General features: G+C 37.7%; 1 protein-coding gene across 1 annotated transcript in view; it reads left to right on the forward strand.

Annotated features, from left to right (window-relative positions):
* The window catches only part of LOC129280015 (brefeldin A-inhibited guanine nucleotide-exchange protein 1-like), a 50437-nt gene extending 32750 nt beyond the window's left edge, over positions 1-17687 (forward strand). The window contains exons 22-36 of the mRNA XM_064112523.1: positions 518-687; positions 1021-1172; positions 2279-2451; positions 3402-3562; positions 4352-4485; positions 6059-6188; positions 6800-6935; positions 7609-7747; positions 8656-8737; positions 9135-9276; positions 10209-10351; positions 10948-11131; positions 14261-14399; positions 15901-16018; positions 17337-17687. Coding sequence (XP_063968593.1) covers positions 518-687; positions 1021-1172; positions 2279-2451; positions 3402-3562; positions 4352-4485; positions 6059-6188; positions 6800-6935; positions 7609-7747; positions 8656-8737; positions 9135-9276; positions 10209-10351; positions 10948-11131; positions 14261-14399; positions 15901-16018; positions 17337-17471 — 2138 coding nt within the window. The 3' untranslated portion in view covers positions 17472-17687. The remainder of the gene's footprint in view (positions 1-517; positions 688-1020; positions 1173-2278; positions 2452-3401; positions 3563-4351; positions 4486-6058; positions 6189-6799; positions 6936-7608; positions 7748-8655; positions 8738-9134; positions 9277-10208; positions 10352-10947; positions 11132-14260; positions 14400-15900; positions 16019-17336) is intronic.
* The last annotated feature ends 5035 nt before the right edge of the window (positions 17688-22722 follow it).

A 22722-nucleotide genomic window follows, 5' to 3' on the forward strand; every position in this document is an offset into this window, starting at 1 on the left:
ACCATTTTCTGTAATTGAGGTATCAAATTAAAGAGCAGATATTGAACTTTTAAAAAATGTGGTTTTCTTTTTGAAACCCAGATACAGCCCGCCAAATGACTTTTTGGTATCCCCTCTTCAAATTGTTTTTGCTCACTCATGCGTGAATAAGAAATAATCTAAGTAATTTTAGATGAAAGAAGAGATTCTAAGCTTTACAATGATAGGCCATTTGTCTATTGTATTTGTGATTAAGTTATGATAAATCATCGATAAATCTCGGTTTCGTTTTTTGTGGGACGCACTGTATAACACCCCTTTAGGCTTTGTCCGGGAGTCTACTTTGATTGCTTTTACATAAGTTCAGATTTATCACGGTAAAAAATTTGATACGTAGGGCAATTAATCATGTCATTTAGCATTAGATTGTTCTTGTTCTGAATCTTCTCCGAGCAATGCCTGTATATCCTCCATGACTTCTTACAGTTTGGCTGCTTGAATGTAGAGTTGTAAACTATTTTTTTCTCTCCATTTGTAGTTGACTTTACGGAGGCCCTGTGTCAGGTATCGATGGAAGAGCTTCAGTCACCGACCGGTCCGAGGATGTTCAGCTTAACCAAGATAGTAGAGATCTCATACTACAACATGGGACGTGTCAGGATGCAGTGGTCCAGGATATGGTCTGTCCTGGGTAACCACTTCAACAAGGTGAGAACTGAAGGTTCTACTGTTCTTTGAACTCTGGATGATCAATCAGATGTTCTTACCATAGACCTGGGGAGCATTTTATCAATGTTTGTTCACTGACAAGTTCTCAGATCTGGCAGCTTTCCATGAATATGATTAGCTTTTAAACACAGGTGATTGGCTGTACCTGCGGTATCTGTCAGGCAATGACGACCTGTCAGTGCTGACAACTTTCATCAAATGGTCCCCATAGTTGCACTTTTTAACTTCCGGAAAAACATTATTTGAATAGCTGTTGTCATTAATATTATCGTCATCATATCATTATCATTATTATTTTCACTTCTGTTGTAGGTTGGATGTAACCCTAACGAAGATGTAGCCTTCTTTGCAATCGACTCTCTCCGTCAACTCTCCATGAAGTTCTTGGAGAAAGGAGAACTGCCAAACTTCAAGTTCCAGAAAGATTTCCTGAGGCCTTTTGAATATATCATGAAGAGGAATAAGTAAGTCATGTTACTTATAAGATTATTGAGACTAGCCATAATGGTTATGCTAGTTGGTTGCTGGAGGCATTATGTTTTCAGCTCACCCATCGATCTAACCTTTCATCACATTTTCAACTTTAAGAACGACTGGTGATACTTTCTTACGCGCTAAACCATCGCCAATGAACACTTTGGTGTATACCATTTACCACAAGAAAGAATCACCAGTCGTTCTTAAAGTTGCTCTCAACTTACAAACAGCTTCATGAAACAACCACCAGGATTTTTATAGTTAAGGAGGATCATTGTCAAATATCACAGAGGTTATTATCCACATTGAGATATCCTTTTATTATGAATCACTTGAATGATCAACTTCAAACGTGGTTCATATATGCATATTGAAGTCATGATGATCTGCTTAGTTATATACATGCAACAGTCACTATGTACAAACTAAAAAACAGTCAACTAGACTTACTTTCTTTTGAGTTGAGACAATCCATACTCTTCCAGGATAATAATAATAATAACGGTATATTTACCCAGGGTAGGCACTTCAGTTCTGAAAACTGTTCTCCCAGCGGGCCCTGCTATTAGTATTACCCCGGCTAAGCTAGGCTACCTATTCAGGTGCACACAACTTTTTTGAGGAATAACTTCCTGCCGGTACCCATTTACCTCACCTGGGTCGAGTGCAGCACACTGAGGATGAATTCCTTGCTGAAGGGAACTATGCCATGGCTGGGATTTGAACCCACGACCCTCTCTTTCCAAGTCCGGAGACTTTTCCACTCGGCCACGATGCTCCATCAGGCCAAATGATCTTTGGTGACTATTGGTTGTTCACCCGTGACGGGGTCGGGGGATTTCGGAAAGTGACAGTGAATCTTCCAAAAAGCCGAATTGAAAAGCACTAGTTAGATTATGTCTCCTGTAAGATTGGGATGGTAGAACAATAGTTTGTTATAATTTACATTATTTTGACTTTTATCAAAGTTCAAGACAGACCGTAAAAAGTAAGAAGAAGGTCTGATTACCTTCATCTGAGGAAAGAAAGTGTCGACTTATAAGTTATCTACTTATTGGAGGTTCACTGTTACTTTGGTTCTATTCATTCCCAGATCGCCTACCATTCGAGACATGGTGGTGCGGTGCATAGCTCAGATGGTCAACTCCCAAGCAGGAAACATCCGTTCTGGTTGGAAGAACGTCTTCTCCGTGTTCCATCTCGCTGCCTCTGACCAAGAGGAGGGCATCGTTGAACTAGCATTCCAAACAACAGGCAATATCATATGTAAGTATTGTTAAACTTGGGTATAAATACCACTTACAATATCATATCTAAGTACAGTGAAAGAATTTCACCCGCACTGCATCTGATAAATAAAAGTGGAACCAAAAAAAATTGAGGGGCAGTGCACTTTTATTTTACAGTTCCATGACAATTGCTCCGGCGATGATTGCTCCGCTGTGAATTCCACTCACTAATCGAATGACTGATTTCAACCCCGGATTTCACACTCTACCCTACCCTAAACATAACATAAAACCCTATTGCAACTCTAACCTTACATGTACATCTCGGACAAAATAAAGCCCAGAGCATATGTTGCAGGAGAAAATGTTGTTTCTTCTACATATATTTTACATGTATTCAAAATAATCAATAACATGTTATGACACTAAGGGCTTGAGTGAAAGGGGAAAACACAAAAATTCCATCAATGCTAGTGTTGTTTATCATGTGATTAGTTTTTGACCTATCCTATACAGTGTACATGTAGCAAGAATACTTAGTGAGTAGCATATCCACTATGTAATACATGTATAATCATATTCCTTGTGTGAGAGTTAATCATTGAATCACATCTTGATGCTGTTGTCCATTACTCTTTTCTGCTTTCTTGTAAGTGATGATGCTCAGATTTTATTTCATTTCATGTATTTCAAGCAAATCAAGTCAATATTATAAAGAATACATTGCCGTTGTTACAATTGAAATAAACTTGGGAGCATATTTAGGATTATATAATTAATAACTTTGTGGTAAAATCAATTGGTTCTCATGAAACTGAAGACAAAAAATGAATGGTAGAAATCTGTGTTCTGAGCGTTTAAACCTAGGATTTATTAAAAGACAGTTTACAACACTTGCTAGCCTTCATGAAATAAATTAAACATTTCACTTTACTGTATATTAGTTCAAATTTCATTCATACATTTCCCCTTCATGTTTCCACGCAGCATCAGTATTTGAGAAGTACTTCTCAGCGACGTTGGATTCCTTTCAAGACGCCGTTAAGTGTCTGTCGGAGTTTGCCTGCAACGCCGCCTTCCCCGACACAAGCATGGAAGCAATAAGACTCATCAGGAATTGTGCCAAATACGTCATGGAGAAACCCCAAGTAAGTGACAGATTTGATTATCAGTAGAAGTTGCAATGGGAAACTATGCGCTATTTACAGGGATCCATAATGTACATGTATGTATGTCCACCTCACTATATTTCGGATCGTCCAGAACTTTCCAGATGCTGATCAAATAAAACTGTAAGGATTTTTTTTTAAATGAATTTCATAGATGTTCAATGACGACATAGGACACCAATAAATAACTTTGAAAATTTCTGGCATTGCAAGTGTAAAGAATTAACTTGAAAAGGTTACCACTATGGCCAATTTGAAGAAAAAACTTTGATCAAAATAAAGCTTTAATAAATTATTTTTCCTGAACTTATTAGTGACACATGTGATTTTTTTTTCTGCCTTTCTATAGATGTTCCATGACCACATAGGACACCAATAATTAACTTTGAAAATTTCTGGCATTGCAAGTGTAAAGGATTAACTTGAAAAGTCACTACTGTTGCCAATTCAAAGAACAAATGCTGATTAAAATAACAGAGCTGCCAGTTAATACTATTTTATCCTGTTTGATAGGATTATTAAGGGTAAAGAGATGCTACATGCTAGAAATAAGATTTTTAAAACTTATCACAATTATGATGTTTTGGTATGTTTTTCAAAATTTTATTTCATAATAGGATTTTAGGTTTGAAATTAGGATAACAAGAAATCGAGCATAGGATTTTTTACAATTGAGGTTGGCAACTCTAAATTAAGCTTCAAGTAATTGAGTTTCCTGCATGTACATGTATGAGTGACCCATATGATTTCTTTTCTTCCCTTTTGTAGATGTTCCATGACCATATAGGAGACCAAGAACTTCAAGTGACCGAAGATGATAGGATCTGGGTCAAAGGGTGGTTTCCTGTTCTCTTTGAACTCTCCAGAGTCATCAATAGGTGTAAGCTGGACGTCAGAACAAGGTCAGTGTTGCCAATTTGCTACAAATATCCACTTGTACTGATACAGAAACTGTCATTGGTTGGGGATGATCGCGTAAAATAATGTTTGAGCTTCTACCAAACATAACAATATTTTTGACAAGCTTCCATCCACTCCTGTGGACTTTCAATGCCAAGTGATCAGTCATAGACAATGCTGCCTGAGGTCTGTAACCCTGTGTCTCTTATCACTGGACTAAAATATGGGTGACAATAGATATCCACTTGTACTATGTTTGAAACCTGTTTCCAGCTTGCAGGAATCACAGAGTATGATGGGGTGTCCAAACTTCGCGGACCTTTCAAAAATATTCATCAGGCTTAAATTTGTTCACAAAATATTAACAATTTATACAAAACCAATTCAAGAAATGGTTACCACATTGATGGCAAGATCTATAAAATCATTGACGAAAATGTGAAGTAGGTCAAGGGGTTTTGCCGGTATCGCGATCTCAAAATTCTATTATGATTGATGAATGCGGGCTTTGCTGGAAAACCGTTCTGAAAAAGTGTGACCTACATGTAACTTCGCGGACTGAAGTTTTTGTGGAGATTTAAACAAAAACTCAAGCTCAAAAGGTTAGGTCAGATTGACGACAAAATGCTATAGAATCAATCAGTACCACATTGAACTCACATTTTTTATGATATCTGCTTGCAAAATGATGATATCGGGATGCTTGTTGAGAATATCAGATTTCTACGAAAAACAGGCCCTAACGGTGACAAAATCTTTTGTCAATATTTTCATGAATACTGAACTCATCCTAAAGAAACTTACATCAGAGGGTAATTTTAGGTCGCTTTTTACGTTGATAATGTCAGATTTTAAGGATATTGACTAGTTTTTGAGATAATGACCGTCCGCGAAGTTTGGACTCACTGCCATATAATGATGATCATGTGCAACATTTTTATAACAATAATATAAATGTTTATAAGTGCTGAATGTTATTGCCCCTGCTTTGGCATAGCTACCAATAAGGCACTCTTTAGCATTTCTATGAATTAACTCCTACCAGGTGCCCATTACCTCACCTGGGTCAAGTGTGGCAAATGTAGATCGCTGCGTTGCCAAAAGACGTTAGTTGATCTAGAACTAGTACATGTACATAAACTTCTCTTTGTAAAATCATGCAATCTAAGCTGAAAAGATCTTATTGAAAATCACCAACAACCTTAAGCACATGTGAGACAGTGTATTTTTATGGCTTGGAAAAAGACCCTACACCTGGTTGGACCCATCGATATAAGAAAACTGGATAGAGCTTGTTGTTTGCTTCTGCACACAAGACCTTGAAGCTGAAGGATAAGTACTCCATGACACAATTAACAGTATATGGGACCATACCAACATGTAAGAAACAAGACAGACATGCAAGTGAAAAAAGTGTGAAACCTTTTGGAGTACTAAGTGTTTCCATTGGCCTAAAAAGAGTGCGTCGCTTGATCCAGAGTTTTTTTTAATCAATGGCTGTACCACCATACTTGTCTTGCTCGGAGATCCAATGTTTTCTTCTTTTTTCTTTTTTTTTTATTTATTGCCACACAGAGGACTGACAGTAATGTTTGAGATCATGAAGAGCTATGGGAACACGTTTCAGAAGCACTGGTGGAAAGATCTATTCAAGATCGTATTTAGGATATTCGACAACATGAAGCTCCCTGATCAGATGGCTGAGGTGAGTCAGGTGACTGATCAGGTGATCAGTCATGTGATGTAAACCTAATTTGTATGGTGTCTGAAATTATACATGATTTCTCTTCTCTTTTTCCGTAATGATCAAAGTGGTGGTAGTGGTAGGGATGATGAAGATGATGATAGGGATGATGAAGATGATGATAATGATGATGATGACGACAACGGTGATGATGATGATGATGATGATATTGGTGATGATGATTGATTAATTGATCAGGCACAGATAGATTCATAGAATGGTTGTTCGATTTAAGATTAAAAATCCTGTCAACTTTCTTGGTATCTGTATAAGAACATGTTTTACATGTGTTTGTAGAAACTTTAATGTATGCGCACAACCTGCATCCATGTCCTGTTTCCACATACATGTAGAAGATATCCTCACAAAGTACATTGATATCTTCAAGAATGTTTCCTTAGAAGACTGTCTAAAACAACTGCTTATGTATAATCCACCGAGACAGATGTCAAGTATATTCAAGTTCTCAGATTTTTGTGTTTTATTTTCTGTGCTTCCACAGAAATATAATTATATCAGGGTAGGTATCTAATCAAATTGTCAATGTTTTTTATTAATATTTATGTCAACAGAAGGTTGAGTGGATGATGACAACCTGCAACCATGCACTGTTTGCCATTGTAGATGTCTTCACACAGTACTTTGATGTCCTCAAGGATATTCTCTTAGAAGACCTTCTGCAACAACTGCTTTGGTGTGTCCAACAAGGTGAGCTCATGGGTCCCTACCCATTTTGTAATTTTGTTGAATGAGCTCTGTTTTTAGGTGTAATTTTATCAGTTCTACCATGTAATATGGGGCCATTGTGGTCTAGTGGTTAGGACTATCTTTCAATCAGGGGGACTTGGGTTCGAATCCCAATCATGGTATGTTTTCCTTCAGCAAGAAATTTACCCACATTATCCTGCACTCAAAATAGGTTTGGTGAATGGGTACCCAGCAGGATTAATTCCTTGAATGTACAGAGCGCTGGAAGGCAGCTTGAGCTAAAACTGCAGTAATAATAATGATAATGAAAATGCCCCACAGAATAGATTATTTCTTGATAGATGGCATTATGAATGCTTATTATTATTGTTAGTAGTAGTAGTAATATCCTAAGTCCGTATTCTTAACTTGGGTTTAATGTAAACTCTGGTCTTGAGTTGTTGTTTAACTACAGATGACCGACTGAGACAGGTATCTCTAACAGTCAAGGTCAACTTGTCAGTGCATATGATACCCAAATCTTTCATAACCAACTGGGAATAATTACTGAAATAATTATCTCCATCTTTAAAACATAAGGAAACAGCCAAGCTAAGATAAGAATCATATAATGTAAATGCAATTTTGAAATATATTTGGATTCCAATAATTATGTTGTTCTGTTCATTTACAGATAATGAGCAGCTAGCAAGGTCAGGGACCAACTGCATGGAGCAATTGGTCATCTGTAATGGACCTGACTTTCAACCTGAACTGTGGGACAGGATCTGTGCTTGTATGTTACAGATCTTCAAAAGTACTATACCACAAGGGTGAGTGTTGTGTGAATCTGGGCTCTGTAACGCAAAGTCTAGCGATCAATCGCTAAATGGACTGACCAATCAATTTCAATGTTACAAGCGCATTTGGTTTAAAATACTGACCAGGAACCAATCAGAAGTGTTCTTTCATATTTGCTATTCATCGCTAAGCTTTGTGTTACGGCGCCCTGGTCTTGGTAACTGGACAAGACGGCTGAGTATTAGAGCAACTGGAGGACATGGATTTGTTCCCCCGGCAGAGTTGTACCGACTCTTTTGCTATTTTATGTAGCTGTACATAACGTTAAACTGCCTTGCTTCCGTCATTAATGTGACCATGTTCTGGGCTCTCATTTATTATGTCTTATGTAATGTATACAATGTTTCTATATTGTTATTTTTACACTGTTCCTTTATTGCTTTTCAAACAATAAAGTGACGCCAAACATTGGAGAAGGGTATATTAAATAACATGATATGTTATGCAGGGCTCACTGGTAGAGCAGTTTTATAACTGAAGTGGCTACCCGGGGTAATAAGATGTTATTATTATGATTAGTTACAATCATGGTAAAAGATTCTGGGGTTGCTGAAAACATAAATTCTTGTCATTTTGCAAATTTTATATTCTCATATTTTCATTTTTCATTTCATTCATTTTTCACAAATCATTTAAGGGGCCCGTTGCAGAAAGAGTTGCAATCAATCGCAACTCTAAAAATCAAGCGTAACTTGATTTTCTACCAATCAACAGCGCGCATTTGGGACCTGCGATTGATTTATTTTTTGACTCGCGTTTTCATGCAACTCTTTCTGCAACGGACCCAAGGTGTGATAAATATTTATCACATCTTCATACATTTACCTTGATTAAAATGGCTTCCCTGATCCCAACATCCTTTTTTGTCATCGTTGATTAGGTTGATATCCTGGAAACCAGAGGAACAACACTCGACAACAGAGACAGACATCATCAGTCACAGATCAGAGAATGAAGTAGAGGTACGTTGATCAATTTATTGTCCTTGGTCCATGCATTATCCCTGTTCCCTCTTATTGTACAAATGTGCATAAGAATGTAAAATACATTTGCCAGCATCCCCCCCCCCCCCACTCTTGTCTATAATGTCTTTAACGATATACATGTACATGTAGATATTTACATTTTTAAAGTAAATATATATCTTGTTGGAATTGAAATTGGAAATAGAGATTGACTTTGAATTCGGATCATTATTTCCTTTTTATTGTTAGATTAAAATCTAGTAGATCCTATGTTTAGATTAGATACAAATCTAGTTAATCCTATTTCCATTTTATTGTTAGATTAAACTCTAGTTAATCCTATGTTCTTTTATTATCTGTCTTTTATTCATATTTTGTCTTCCGAATCCTGTAGCCTGCCGGTAGTGAAGTTGGAGTGGAGCCATCTTCGCCGTCAGAGAGGAAATCTAATTTGAAGTGGAAGGGTAGCCAGCACAGTGTAGCTAGTGTCAACAGCACCGATAGTAAATCAAGCAAGGTTACCTTGGATTATCAGAGTAAGTGATCGCAGGGCCCGCTTTACTGAAGCCCTGCACTTACTGCATGATGCATAGTGTGTGCTGGGCTTAAGACGATAATTACGATGATAATGATGACCATGAGAAGGGGAAGAGGGAGGAGGAAGGCAGGATGATGATGGTGCTTCTATTTCATCTGAATTTAGGGGCAATTTGAAGGAACCTTGCAGCTAAGCCGAGGACCCCGCCAGTTATGGTGATCGAGCCTTCTCTAGTTTTGGCCCAGTCCAACCTTTTTAATATCTCAATATTTCCACTCTGTATACCAGTGGGTTGTTCTATATATTGAGGTACAGATCTTTGTTATGTTATTGTTTCTGTTTCTTTTTCATTTGAGATTTTGGTAATTGAATAATTTATTGATTACAGTTTTGTATTTACAATCCTGTTAATTAATTATCAGAAAATCGAGTGCTTGGAAAAATTATTACAATTAGTATTATTGTTTTTATTAGTGTTGTTGTTGTTAATAATAATAATAATAATAATAATGTACATTTATATAGCGCTTATTACATTAATTTCTAAGCGCTTAACATTTATATCATTAACGTAATACATGTATAAGGATTATGAAGAGCATAATAAATTATATTTCATTACAATTGCATAATATTACATTAAATTACATTATATTAGATTACATTGCATTATCAGTAATTAAAGAAAACAGATGGGGTGACATGGAATCAGTGAATCGAACTACAGTCCATTGAATAGATATGTTTTGAGTCTGATTTTGAAGGTGTCTACAGAAGGAGAATCACGGATTATCACTGGGAGATCGTTCCAAAGCTTGGGGACACACACACATTGTTATTGTTGTTGTCGTTTTTATTATTATTATTATTATTATCATTATTATTATTATTATTGATTACATATTTTCTATTTTCTCTTTCTTCCACCAGAAACGGCAGCGGACCAAAGACTCTTCACATCTCTACTCATTAAGTGTGTAGTCCAGTTGGAATTAATACAGACCATCGATAACATAGTCTTCTTTCCTGCCACCAGCCGGCATGAAGATGCTGAGAATTTGAAAGCTGCACAGGTAATTCTAAATATCTAACCCAATTGGAAAATTTATTGAAAAAGAAAAATTGAAAATTGAAGCAGGCTAGTGGAAATTGGTACGAGATATAACAAAGGCTAAGAAAATTTGGATTTTGTTGTTATTATTAAGTTGTTAAAAGTCGTAATTTCAATATATACTCTGGTGATTTAAAATCAACTTTGTATGTAAAGGACTACTACTTCTTTTGCTCCAGTACACAAATTAGTCTGAAATATTGTTTCTATTAAGACATAAAGCAATATGATATCTAGACTCTTATTTTGATTACTCGTTCATTTAAAAAAACAGGTCAATAGTACACTGACTTCAATAGGGCTAATTAGGTTTTCTCGTCTGGTCATCTCTTAGTTTCTTTTGTTGAACCAATTCCTAAAAATTTGGGGCGTTTGATGTTTTTTCTTCACCTGTGAAATGTTATGCAAAATTGGTGGAATGCGAATTTTTAAGGCATCATACTTCTGTACTGCTTTTTTTTTTTTTTTTTAACCATAGTGATATAAAAGGCATACTCTGAGAGCATCTTCTTTTAGCGAAATTTGTGCATTGAAATTGATTTCTGTCCTTTGATCCAGGAGACGACGTTAGATGACAACTCTCTTGCCTCCGAGTCCACATCGAGTGGTGAGGAGCCTGGTATGTACCGGTACCTCTCCACCCCACAGCTCTTCCTGCTGCTAGACTGCTTACTGGAGTCACATCGGTTCGCCAAGGAGTTTAACAGCAACAATGAGCAGAGAGAGATCCTCAGACAAGCAGGTATGTGGTGTGGTAGTGATTGATTAGGAGTAGGAGAAGATAAAGAAAGAGAAGAAGGAAGAGGAGGAGAAAAAGAAAGAGAAGGAAGAGGAGAGGAAAAAAAGAGGAAGAAGAGGATGATGGCAACACAGAAGAGGAATAAAGAGAAGATGAAGGAGAAGAAAGAGGAGAAGAAGAAGAAGAAGAACTAGAACTGCAATCGTTTCAGAACGATGTGCATGCATTGACGCCTGTGAGTAAATAGAGGGCAAGAAACAGAAGGAGATAGAGAGAAAACTATAGATGATATACATTTTCAAAATATTAGAGGGTGCTATTTGTTAAAGGAATGGTCACTGATGCGTAAAACAAGGTTGGATTATGTGGAATGATACAATTGGCAAACCCTGAAAATATGAGATCAAAATAAATTACAACAAAGAAATTATGACAATTTTACATTTTGAGACTTTTCATTAGAGGGCGCTTTTTATTAAGGTAACGATCACTGATGCGTAAAAACCATTTAAAATATGAGGGACCATACAAGAGGCAAACCCAGAAAATATGAGACCAAAATGATTGAAAACAAAGAAGTTATGACAATTTTACTATTTTCGACTTTTCAATAGAGGGCGCTTTTTCTAGGGGTAATGGTCACTGATGCACAACAAACCAGTGAATTATGAAGGATGTTACCATTAACAAACCCTGAAAATATTAAACCAAAATGAATGAGAACAAGGAAATTATGGCCATTTTACTATTTTGCACTGTTAAATAGAGGGCGCTATTTTTTTTTTTTATAATGGTCACTGATGCGTACAAAAACAAATTAATTAGTGAACATGTTACCATTACAAAACCCTGAAAATGTCAGACCAAAATGAATGAAAACAAGGAAGTTATGCCCATTTTACTATTATCGACTTTTCAATAGAGGGCGCTATTTTAAAGGTAATGGTCACTGATGCGTACAAACCAGTGAATTTCAAAAGATATTACCATAAACAACCAATGAAAATACGAGACCAACATGGATAAAAACGAGGAAGTTATGGCAATTTCACACTTAGCAAATTTTCAATAGAGGGCGCTATTTCTAAGAGTAATGGTCACTGATGCGTAAAAAACAAAATTTATAAGAAAACATGTTACCATTACCAAACCCTTAAAATGTCAGACCGAAATGATTGAAACAACAAAGTTATAGCCATTTGACTATTCTCGATTTTTCAATAGAGGGCGCTATTTTTTAAAGGTAATGGTCACTGATGCATACAAAACATGTGGAATATGTGGAATGATGCAATAAGCATACCCTGAAAATATGACACCGAAATAAATGAGAACAAGGAACTTATGACCATTTTAACATTTCTTTAGTTTGCAATAGAGGGCGCTATTTCTAAATGTAAGGGTCACTGATGCGTAAAAAGTATATGGATCATGAGAGATTATTTTAGAAGCCAGTCCTGAAAATATGAAACCGAAATGACTGATAACAACAAAGTTATTGTCATTTTACTATTTGTTGACTTTGCAATAGAGGGCGCTATTTGTGAATTTAACAGTCACTGATGCGTAAAAATTTGTTGAATGGTCAAGGGTGATACCATTAGTGAACCATAAAAAATATGAGACGGAAATGAGTAAAATCAAGGAAGTTATGGCCATTTTACGATTTTCCTCATTTGCATTTCAATAAATATGAACATTTTGAACGTAGACTATCTTCGATTCGAATTTAGGGCAAGAAGACGGCATTTTGAAGGGCAGTCGTATTTTACATATGAAAGGGCAACTTCTTAACAATCTACTGCAATTTGTTAGAAGTCTGTAGCATGCAGGATGCGGGAGTTAGGACGAGATTAGGAATGGTATGCAAATGAACTTGAAATTTACAAAATGGCGCCTGGATGGTCATGCATGAGTGATTTTGGAAAAATGAAGACGAGGTGCACAACTAGGGATAATGGATAACATGTCTACCAAGTTTGGATAAATTTGGATGAGGGACGGAGCCAGGGCAGAGCTAACAAAAACCATGTGTTAAACAAATGGGATTTTTTGGAAGAAGAAGAAGAAGAAGACGACGGAATAGGAATACGGAACAAGAACAATGCATTGTCGCCATTGGGCGTCAATGCAATAATGAGGGGGAGGAGAATAATGATAAGAAGAAGGTGATGAAGGAGAAGGTATAGAAGAGGAGGAGGAGGAAAAGAGGATGAGCCTGGTATGTACTAGTACCTCAACCCCTCAATTCTTCCTGTTGCTAGACTGCTTGCTGGAGTCACATCGGTTTGCCAAGGAGTTTAACAGCAACAATGAGCAGAGAGAGATCCTCAGACAAGCAGGTATGGTGGTGGTATTGATGTAGGAAGATTGAGAAGGAGTGATTGGAGATGATGAAGGAGGAATGGAGAAGGGAAGAGCAAGAAAGAAGAGAAGGGGAGGAAAATGAAAAGGAGGAAGTAGAAATAGGAGGAAGAGGAGAAGGAAGAAGGGGATGAGGAGAAGGAAGAAGTAGAAAGAGGGAGAGGAGGAGGAGGAAGAGAAAAAAAGAAAAAGGAGAAGATGAAGAAGGAGATGGAGAAAAAGGAAAAATCTCTAAGATATATTCATTTCTAATTTTATAATTTTTTTGGAGAAAGAAAAAATCTTAAAATGTCAAAATCGCCCCCAAGTTCACCCTTTTATCATTTCCTTAATTAATATGTTTTACACAGAACCCCAAACGACGATATGCGAATGTATACCTACTTTAACGTTGTTGATTGCCTTACCCCAGCTTTTCATTACGTCCTATTGACTGTCCAGTCTTCCTCTTGTAGTGTCTTTGATTTAACCGGTTCCCTACTGGATATGGGTGCTACATGTACAAAGCTTATGGGAATCACAGAATTCAGTAATCAATGCTTTAACTTTTTGTTATTAGGATTCAGAGGAAAGAAACAAGCTTAACCCAAGAAATCTCAAGTCTTACCTGTGCTGAAAATGGAAGAGGGGGTGAGGAAGGGGGCGCAGGGGTGGTACATGGGAGTAATCCCTTTCCCAGATTTTGGTGGTACACTGTACTTGTACTGAGCCTATGGGAATCACAGAATTCAGTAATCAATGCGTTAACTTTTCTTTTTCTTTAATTAGGATTCAGAGGAAAGAACAAGCCTAACCTATCAACCCAAGAAACCTCAAGTCTTGCCTGTGCTTTCAGATTGCTCTTCAAGATGTATTCTGATGAGAACAGGAACGATAGCTTGCCGGTTATAGAAGAGAGACTTATAGGGTAAGAGATCATGGAGGCTTTTCCATAAATCTTGTTGTAAAGCTATGCCTAACTTTTGAATATCAGTTATACATTGCACATTGATCAGCTTGTATATATATTTTTTTCCCATTTCTGGACCATCTTGTGAATGAAATCCCTTTGCTTCTTCTGTATAGATGGTCCACTTATCTCTCATTTTATATACAGTGGTGCTAAAAAAGTTATTGAACCCCGCCAGAAAAAGAACATTTAAAAGTGTTCAAATTCTGCCATCTTTTAGATATTTAATTGTGAAGTCAGGTGATAAAATATTACATTCAGTATAGTTTGTTTCTCTGGGCTCGCCCGACATTATAGCGTTGTTGTCTACGTTCAACAACGCTCGGCATGGAGGAGAGCATTTCCTGGTGGGGTTCACTTACTTTTTTACCACCACTGTATATATCATTAGAGTTTGATTGAATTTCAAATACTCCAATGTCCACATTTTTTTCTATTTCTGGACAGTTTTGTGTGAAAAGCCCTGCGCTATATCATTATAGATGGTGGACTTCTGCAATTATATGATTAGAATTTGATGAAATGCACCAATGCACACACCGGACAAATCCCTGTGCCTATAAGCCAGTTTGGAGATACACTCTGAGCATGTACACATAAACATCATTTGTACCATAATTAAATTCTGAAGATGGTTGCCTGGCATATCAGCACTAAATTTATGAAGATAGATTCCAAACTCGAGCCTCATTGATTATGTGAAGCAGATGAATAGAAAAAAATATCTTCAGGTGCTTTTCGCTGAAAGGTACATGTATAGATGATTTGGAATGCCCTATGCTATGGGAGCAATGTATTATTCAATGTCATGGTGAAGGTATTCATTTTCTAATAAGGGATTAAAAGCTATTATTGAGATATCTGAGTTATTTTTGTGAGAGACTTCTCCAAGGTAACTGTAAAATTAAGAGGTCATTTCGTCTTTCGGCACCTTCAAGAGCAATATGGCTGATATTAGTTTGGTTTTTTTACATTATTTTTCTATTGATTATTGAAAACCCTTTCTGGTGATGTCTTTGAAATTACCCAAAACATTATATTTTTTAGAAATCTTATAATAAAAAATGGTAAAATTGCCCCAAACGCCAAATCTGGCTAAAGGAAGTGCAATATTGGGCACACCTTTACTCCACCCAGAACACCGCACAAATAGATAGTCTGTAGAAAAGGTGATTTGAACTATCTTTGTTTTGTGCAATTGATAGTGTCATGTTGCCCTTTTAATTGCCAAACGATGATTTTATGGCATAGGCCAACTCTGGACTGGTCTATTGACAACAAAATGCTCTGATAGTTTCTTGCTATTTCTTACTTTGTAAGTACCTGATCTAACTGCAAAAAGACGGCTCTATGTTTTGAATTCTATGTGGATATTAAGGTTCATTTGTGACATGGACCAACTCCGAACTGGTTTATTGACGGCAAAATATTCTGTTTGTTTCTCGCAATTTCTGGACAGACTTGTGAAAGAAGCACTGGGCTACTTCATCTCCTTGGACTCTGAGAGTCACCGGACGGCTTGGAAGTCTCTTCTCGTCCTGGTCCTAACTAAGATCCTAAAGATGTCCGATGAGAGGGTGAGTTCCTAGTCCAAGAGACTCAGAGACTTATTTTGATTTGATATGAAACTCAATGTTTTTAAGTAAAGAATGATGGCAGGCTTCATGAAGGACTGGAAAGGTCTACAAATAATGTTATTGAACCATGTGATCTTGATGTTGGAAAGGTACATTCATATACAACAGTGCCAAAGAAAGACACTTGATATTGAGGGTTTGTTATCATTTATTTCTCGTATGAGATATATTGAGAATACCATTGCAAAGAGAAGTATGGGGGGGTGCACTCAACCACAAAAATGGTAGGTATGTGCCGCGGGCGAGACAAAAAACGGGGGCTTTGGAATGGGCTTATTGTAAAAATGAGGGTCCTTGGTTGGTATGTGCCACGGGCGAGACAAAAAACGGGGCTTTGGAACAACAAATGTTTGTGAAAATTGGGGTCCTTTTGGAACGGTTCGCCTGCGTGTGCATCCCTTTGGAACGGGTGTATACGTGCATGCAGCTAGCCCGGCAGCACAGGCGCCGGGTGCGCTCGCGTAGAGGCTATGGTCGTACAGCGCTCTCTGGGCCGCTTTACACCAAAAATGAACCTCATTGTAGCAGATCAATGCAGCCGGAATGGCGTAATGAAAAATATGCAAAGCTTTGGGACGGATTTCTTTCTTCTTTTTTCTCGATAAGAAGAAATTGCTATGCTTTGGAACGGCTTTCTTTGTTCTTTTTCTCAAATAAGATAAAAATGCTACGCCTTGGAACAGAAATTTTAGTGTAAAAATGGGGTCCCCTCTGCGGCACATACCCACCATGCATTATGTACTGAGTGCCCCCCCCCCCCCCTGGGATTCACAAAGACTTCTAATCACATTTAAAGTCCAAGTCGCATGCAATATATATTTATGTGCACTGCTGCATTTGTCCTATTTTGATATGTGGAAGCACACTATACCATGTATTTTGCAATATGTCTTGGCTTGGTCAAATATACATGTACAGGTATGCCCGTTTGTGCTGAACACATGTTTAAATCACACATTGCTCTTGCGAAATACCGCTGGGAGTGTAGAGTCGTGCTTAAATGTCAAGGCGCACTTGGTATCTAATGCATAACCTCACTGATAACGACAGAAATTCATTTCGTCTGATCTTGATTTGACCAATGCCCTGATACGTTTTATATGGCATGGAACTAGAAATTTATGTGTAACTGTAAGTTGTACTAAAATCTTTGTGAAACACCGCCCCCCTTGATTTTATGCAATGGTTCAGCGTAATACTGCATATATGCATTACATGTATGATGACAGTGTTTTCATTTTTTTATTAAATCCTACAGTTCAAAACCCACGCTGCCCACTGCTACAACCACATGTGTGAGATCATTACATTCGAGCTCCGACCGGAAATCCGCTCGATGCTGCGGAAGTTCTTCATCAGGACCGGTGCCGTCTGTCACATCGCCCTCACGTGATGAACCCCAGACATCCCAATTGATCTATGGACAAAGCACAATAAAAAAATCCAGGGTTTCTCAAGCCTTTTTTAACCACGTAAGGGTCATGGTAGATGTATTCAGTCAATTCTATCATCGGTTACATGTATAGGAGTCGGAAGAGCTTCCCTTGTGCATGTATCTTCATCGGCAGTACCTGAATTCTTAGAGGTACCTTACACTCCAACCTTTCTTCTTTTTTTTTAATCATCCCGACCAGAAAATGGGCATTTTCTTCAGGAAAGGTTGCACAACAAGGATTTTACATTGGAGATCGGTCGTCAACAAGATGGGTAAGCACCGGTCGATGAAAGTGAAGATCTTGTCTCAACCAAATTGTTTGATCAGATCAAATCATGTCTTGAGAGAATTTGCAGACAATAAGCTGAGACTCCCGGCTGAGTGGGCCGTTGGGCTGTGACCCTTTAGAAGAGCATTACATCAACATTCATGGAAGGACTGGTTAGATGTTCTTTCTTGAAAGCATTTTGTGATAGGACTAGTCATACCTTTTATCCGACAAGTCCTGTTTTATCCGACAGTTGCCTCTCTGCCAGTCAAAATCGGAGAACAATGTCAGATCTGACAACTTGAAAATGTTGAAACACGCCCTTGACAAGTATGTCTTATCCGACAGTTGCCCTGGGAACTGTGTTTCTTAATAAATCAAATTTCAGGAAAGTTGTTAGACAAAAAAAAAATGTTGATGAAATGCACTCCTACAGAGCATTTCTTGAAAGGTCGGATATTATATTCGACAGGTATGGTTTATCCAAAAATTACCATAGGAGTTGTGCTTCTCAGCCAAGCAAAACCATGGAAAGTTGTCAGGGGCCCGTTGCAGAAAGAGTTGCAATCAATCGCAACTCAAAAAATCATGCGCAACTTGATTTTCAACCAATCAACAGCGCGCATTTGGGACTTGCGATTGATTTTTTGGCTTGCGTTTAAACGCAACTCTTTCTGCAACGGGCCCCTGATCCGACAACTTGTCTGATTGAAAATGTTGATGGAATGCTCACCAGGCTACCCGTTGGCATGGGCGTCAGAGCAGAGGATTATCATTTGTATTTTTTTTGGGGGGAAGGTAACAATAGATGTCCCCCCCCCCCTGAACAACGGATTATCCTCTGCGCTGATCTATGAAGACCACGCCCCTTACAAGTTCTACCCAGCCAAATTCATTGGCCCAAATTCACAAAGATGGTTTTGAAAACCCACGGTTGAGTCCATGGTTTATGCAGATTTCCTTTATAAATTACGCTTAATTTAGCGCGCATCGGGCGCGTATATCAAAAATTCCAATGCTGATGTGCGCTTTTGTCACATTGCGCCAAATTGATGCCTGTTACCATGGTTAGATACGCTGTTTTATTCATGAGTCCACTGTTTGAAGAGCGTATCTAACCATGGTAACAGGCATCAATTTGGCGCAATGTGACAAAAGCGCGCATCAGCATTGGACATTTTTTTTATACACTTGCCCGATGCGCGCTAAATTATTTTATATAGGAAATCTGCATAAAACATGGACTCAACCGTGGGTTTTCAAAACCACCTTTGTGAATTCGGGCCATTTACTTCCTGTCCGTTGTCTTTGCCATGTGTATGGTTACACAGCAGCTTTCTCAAGAGCTCATTGGTTTGTCTTAGTACGAACCCAAGGATTTGAATAAAAAAAAGACACTGGACAGACTTCTGCTAAAAGAGTAAAACTTCAGTTTCACTTATTTTTTTTTGTGTGTGAAAATAGTAAAAACTAAGTTTCACTTATTCTTTTTAAGGTTAAACTGATATGGGTTTCACTTCTTCAAGTGATTAACTTGCACTTGTTTCTGGTGACAACTAATAAACATCCCCCAACCCTTCTGACCTTTAACCATATTTCCTGCTTTCATTTCCATCATCTCATTCTAAAAATATGAAAATATAGTAAAAGCTGGGTACAACCAAAAAATTACACGGGGGCGGCGGGCGAATTCGCCCCGGAAAGTCCAAAAAGAGCCCCGGAAAAGGGCTAAAAACATTCACACGAGGGCGACTGCAAAACTCATAATCGCCCCCGTCAACACTGTATATTTCACAGTGGCAAATTGTCCATAGACTGTGTACAACCATGAAGCTATTAATAGCTTCATGGTACAACGAATAGACCGTCTCGACTCAGCGAATCGGAGACCGCTGATTGGCCAATCGCGCAGATCACGTCATGACTACGTGGTCGCCAAAATAATTCCTTCGGACTGCGTGCGAAAGTATCGATAGCGATAACGATATCCGGTCACATTGTCTACGCGGGAAATGGTCTTGGTTCGTGATCGGATCGCTCCAGTATCGATCGAAAATTATCGAGACTCGGCAATTTCATGCATATTCACGCGACGCTCCGAAACCCGGAAATCAATTGACTTTGTACACGTTGCGATAGACTCTACAAACTCCAACGAACACGATGCTATATCAACGCTAATTCGTAAGATTTTGACCGAAAATCAAGAAGTAATCGAAATTTGCTTACCTGTTCGGTATCGGTGAGAAAATAGATCCTCCGAGAATACCTTTGATAATTCATATAAATTATAGGAAAGTGAAATTCTTGGTCGATTTTGGTACGAGGTGATAGAGTATTGCACACTTGTTTTGGTGGAATACTGTGTGGGGCTATGGAAGGCTTGCACTGCGCATGCTTACTATATTTTCATTCATAAATTGGCTCTCGGCAGTGGCTGGATGACGTCATGTAATAAGCAAAATATACACGCCCGCTAGCGTTGAACGCACCGCTATCCGTTCTATACAATTTGCCACTGTGTATTTATGTAGCATTTCATGCATACGTACGTGATTGCATTTAAATTATACATTATACATTATATTGCATTTAAATGTGTACTTGCCCTGCACTGCTGACCAGCATCCCTTCAATGTGGCACACACACAGACACACACACACAAACGCAAAAAAGCCGCGAAATAGCTCCAGAAATTGTAGCCCTGGAAAGTGGAAAAAGAGCCCTGGAAAATGAAAAAGTAGCCCTGGAAAATTTTTAAGTTTCTCCAAAAAGAGCCCTAGAAAGAAAAAAAGTAATTTTTTGGTTGGCTGGGTACCACAAGGTGTTAAATTAAAACAGTGATTTTTTAGCAGGTAACTCAGTGCCAAATTTGATAAATGTGGTATGTAATATTTCAGTGTTTCTTCTACAATTTCTATAGTCTGATTAAACAATCTTGACTTACCCCTGTGTTGAATTAAACCGAGCGTAGGTGGCCGTGTCTGTGTGGTCCATGACTTTAGCCACCACTCATCCAATGGACTGTAGATAGGATTATTAGGAGTTATCTGATGCAATACTTGGACCCAACGTAAATAGCTATGAGGTGGGACTACATGTAAGAAATCTGTATTCCTACTGCATGTAAGAAAAATGTATTGTTAAAGTGTTTCAATGTATGGCAACATGGGAAGCATGCAATCACATAGATTTATATCATGAACGTTTGAGTGCGTCGCTTTGATGTGTTAGAAAGTGTTTAGTTTTTAGTTTTGTTATGCGAAGCTGCTCCTAATATCTCAGTCACATTTGCTCTACGGCGAGTCGAAAACAGTTGTGTAAACATTTTTTTGTAATGGCTACATATAGGTGGTTTGAATAAAAATGAATAAAATGGCTGTTTTCGACTCTTCGTACGGCCGCCGTAGAGCAAATGTGACTGAGGTGTAAAGTAGCCAGTCATGTTGGGGTGTTGCAAGAAACTTGCGATCAATCGTAAGTCAATTTTCAGTCTAGAAATTAATCACAAGTCTGGCAATTACTTGCAAATTTGTACTTGTTTGCCGGTCTGCTTCTTGGATTAAGAAGTAAAAATAAATTTCTACTAGTTACAATTGATATATCAATTGTAAATTTGTATTTGAACACAAACACGTTCTTGCAACACGCCCATGGAGTCATGCATTGTTTAGGAGCATGCATGTGCCCTTAGGAATATTTGATTTCGTTGAGGGGGTTATTTGCAGGCTTTCTCATGTGAGGGGCTTAGCTCATTGTTTTAAAGCTGGTTCAAAGTGACTGCATTGACTTGTTCAAGTGATTTATGTTTCATTTATAAATATGAAAATTAATATTTTGATTTTATTGATATATTTGATTTTATCAGCTTCACATGGCAAGTTATCTTTTAATATTTGAAAAAGTTGACCATCTTCATCAGTAGAGTAATGACTTGTGGGAAAATAATTTACGGTAATTGAGAGCTACATAAAATGTAGTTTTTTTATCGCTCAGTTCTAGAAGAGCTTCCGACAATAGAGAAAGCAGTATTAATAATAAATATATTCTTATACCCTTCATTTCATCATTCTTTCCTATTTTCATCTTCTCTTTATCACTTCTATCTTTTTCTTCTTTTCCTTTTTCCCCCTTCAGATTGCATAATATCAAAAAGAAATGAAAACTTTTATTTCATGACATTTGACCACAGCAATTTACAGTGTCTAACCACCCCTACCTGCCTAATGGAAGTGTCCATAGTTACCTCCAGGGGACAGATGCAGAAAGAATTGGGTTTAATCATGACTCACAAAATCACATGCAACTGGCGAATGCCTCTTTCTGATTGGTTGAAAATCTAGTTGTGATAATTTTTTGGAGCTGCATTTGATATAACCTCTTTCTTCAATGGCCTCAGTAAAATGTAAAGGGTCCCTTTGTTCAAAAAGACTTGTTATAATAACAAATGCACAATTTCTGTCGCAAATTTACAATCAGCCAATCAGATTGAAGGATCTCAGTAGCTTTTAACTTATTGTTAATTTGTTACTATAACAAACTTTTATCAAACAGACTCCAGGGGCCCGTAACACAAAGCTTAGCAATGATGGCAGACCATTTTTCTACGATTGATTGCATTGACTACAATGTACAATCAATCGTCAAAATCAAGCATACGATCAATCGCTAACCTTTGTGTTACGGAACCGATGCATTAGTTGGCGACTGCATTTTGAGATGATATTGTTATGTTATGAAACATACTGGGACGTACTGTTCCATGAAATTTAAAAAGAAAGAAGCCCTTATTTTGAGTACGTTACTCATTAATCATTGTGTACTACATTTAAATTGAAATCATTCATCTTTTGCATTCCATGTTAAATTCATGCCTTTCATGGATGTTAACAGTCTTGTAATTGTATGTAAACTTTATTCTATTTCCATTTTCAGTTATG

Source organism: Lytechinus pictus, chromosome 17 (assembly GCF_037042905.1).
Source record: "Lytechinus pictus isolate F3 Inbred chromosome 17, Lp3.0, whole genome shotgun sequence".
NCBI lineage: Eukaryota > Metazoa > Echinodermata > Echinoidea > Temnopleuroida > Toxopneustidae > Lytechinus > Lytechinus pictus.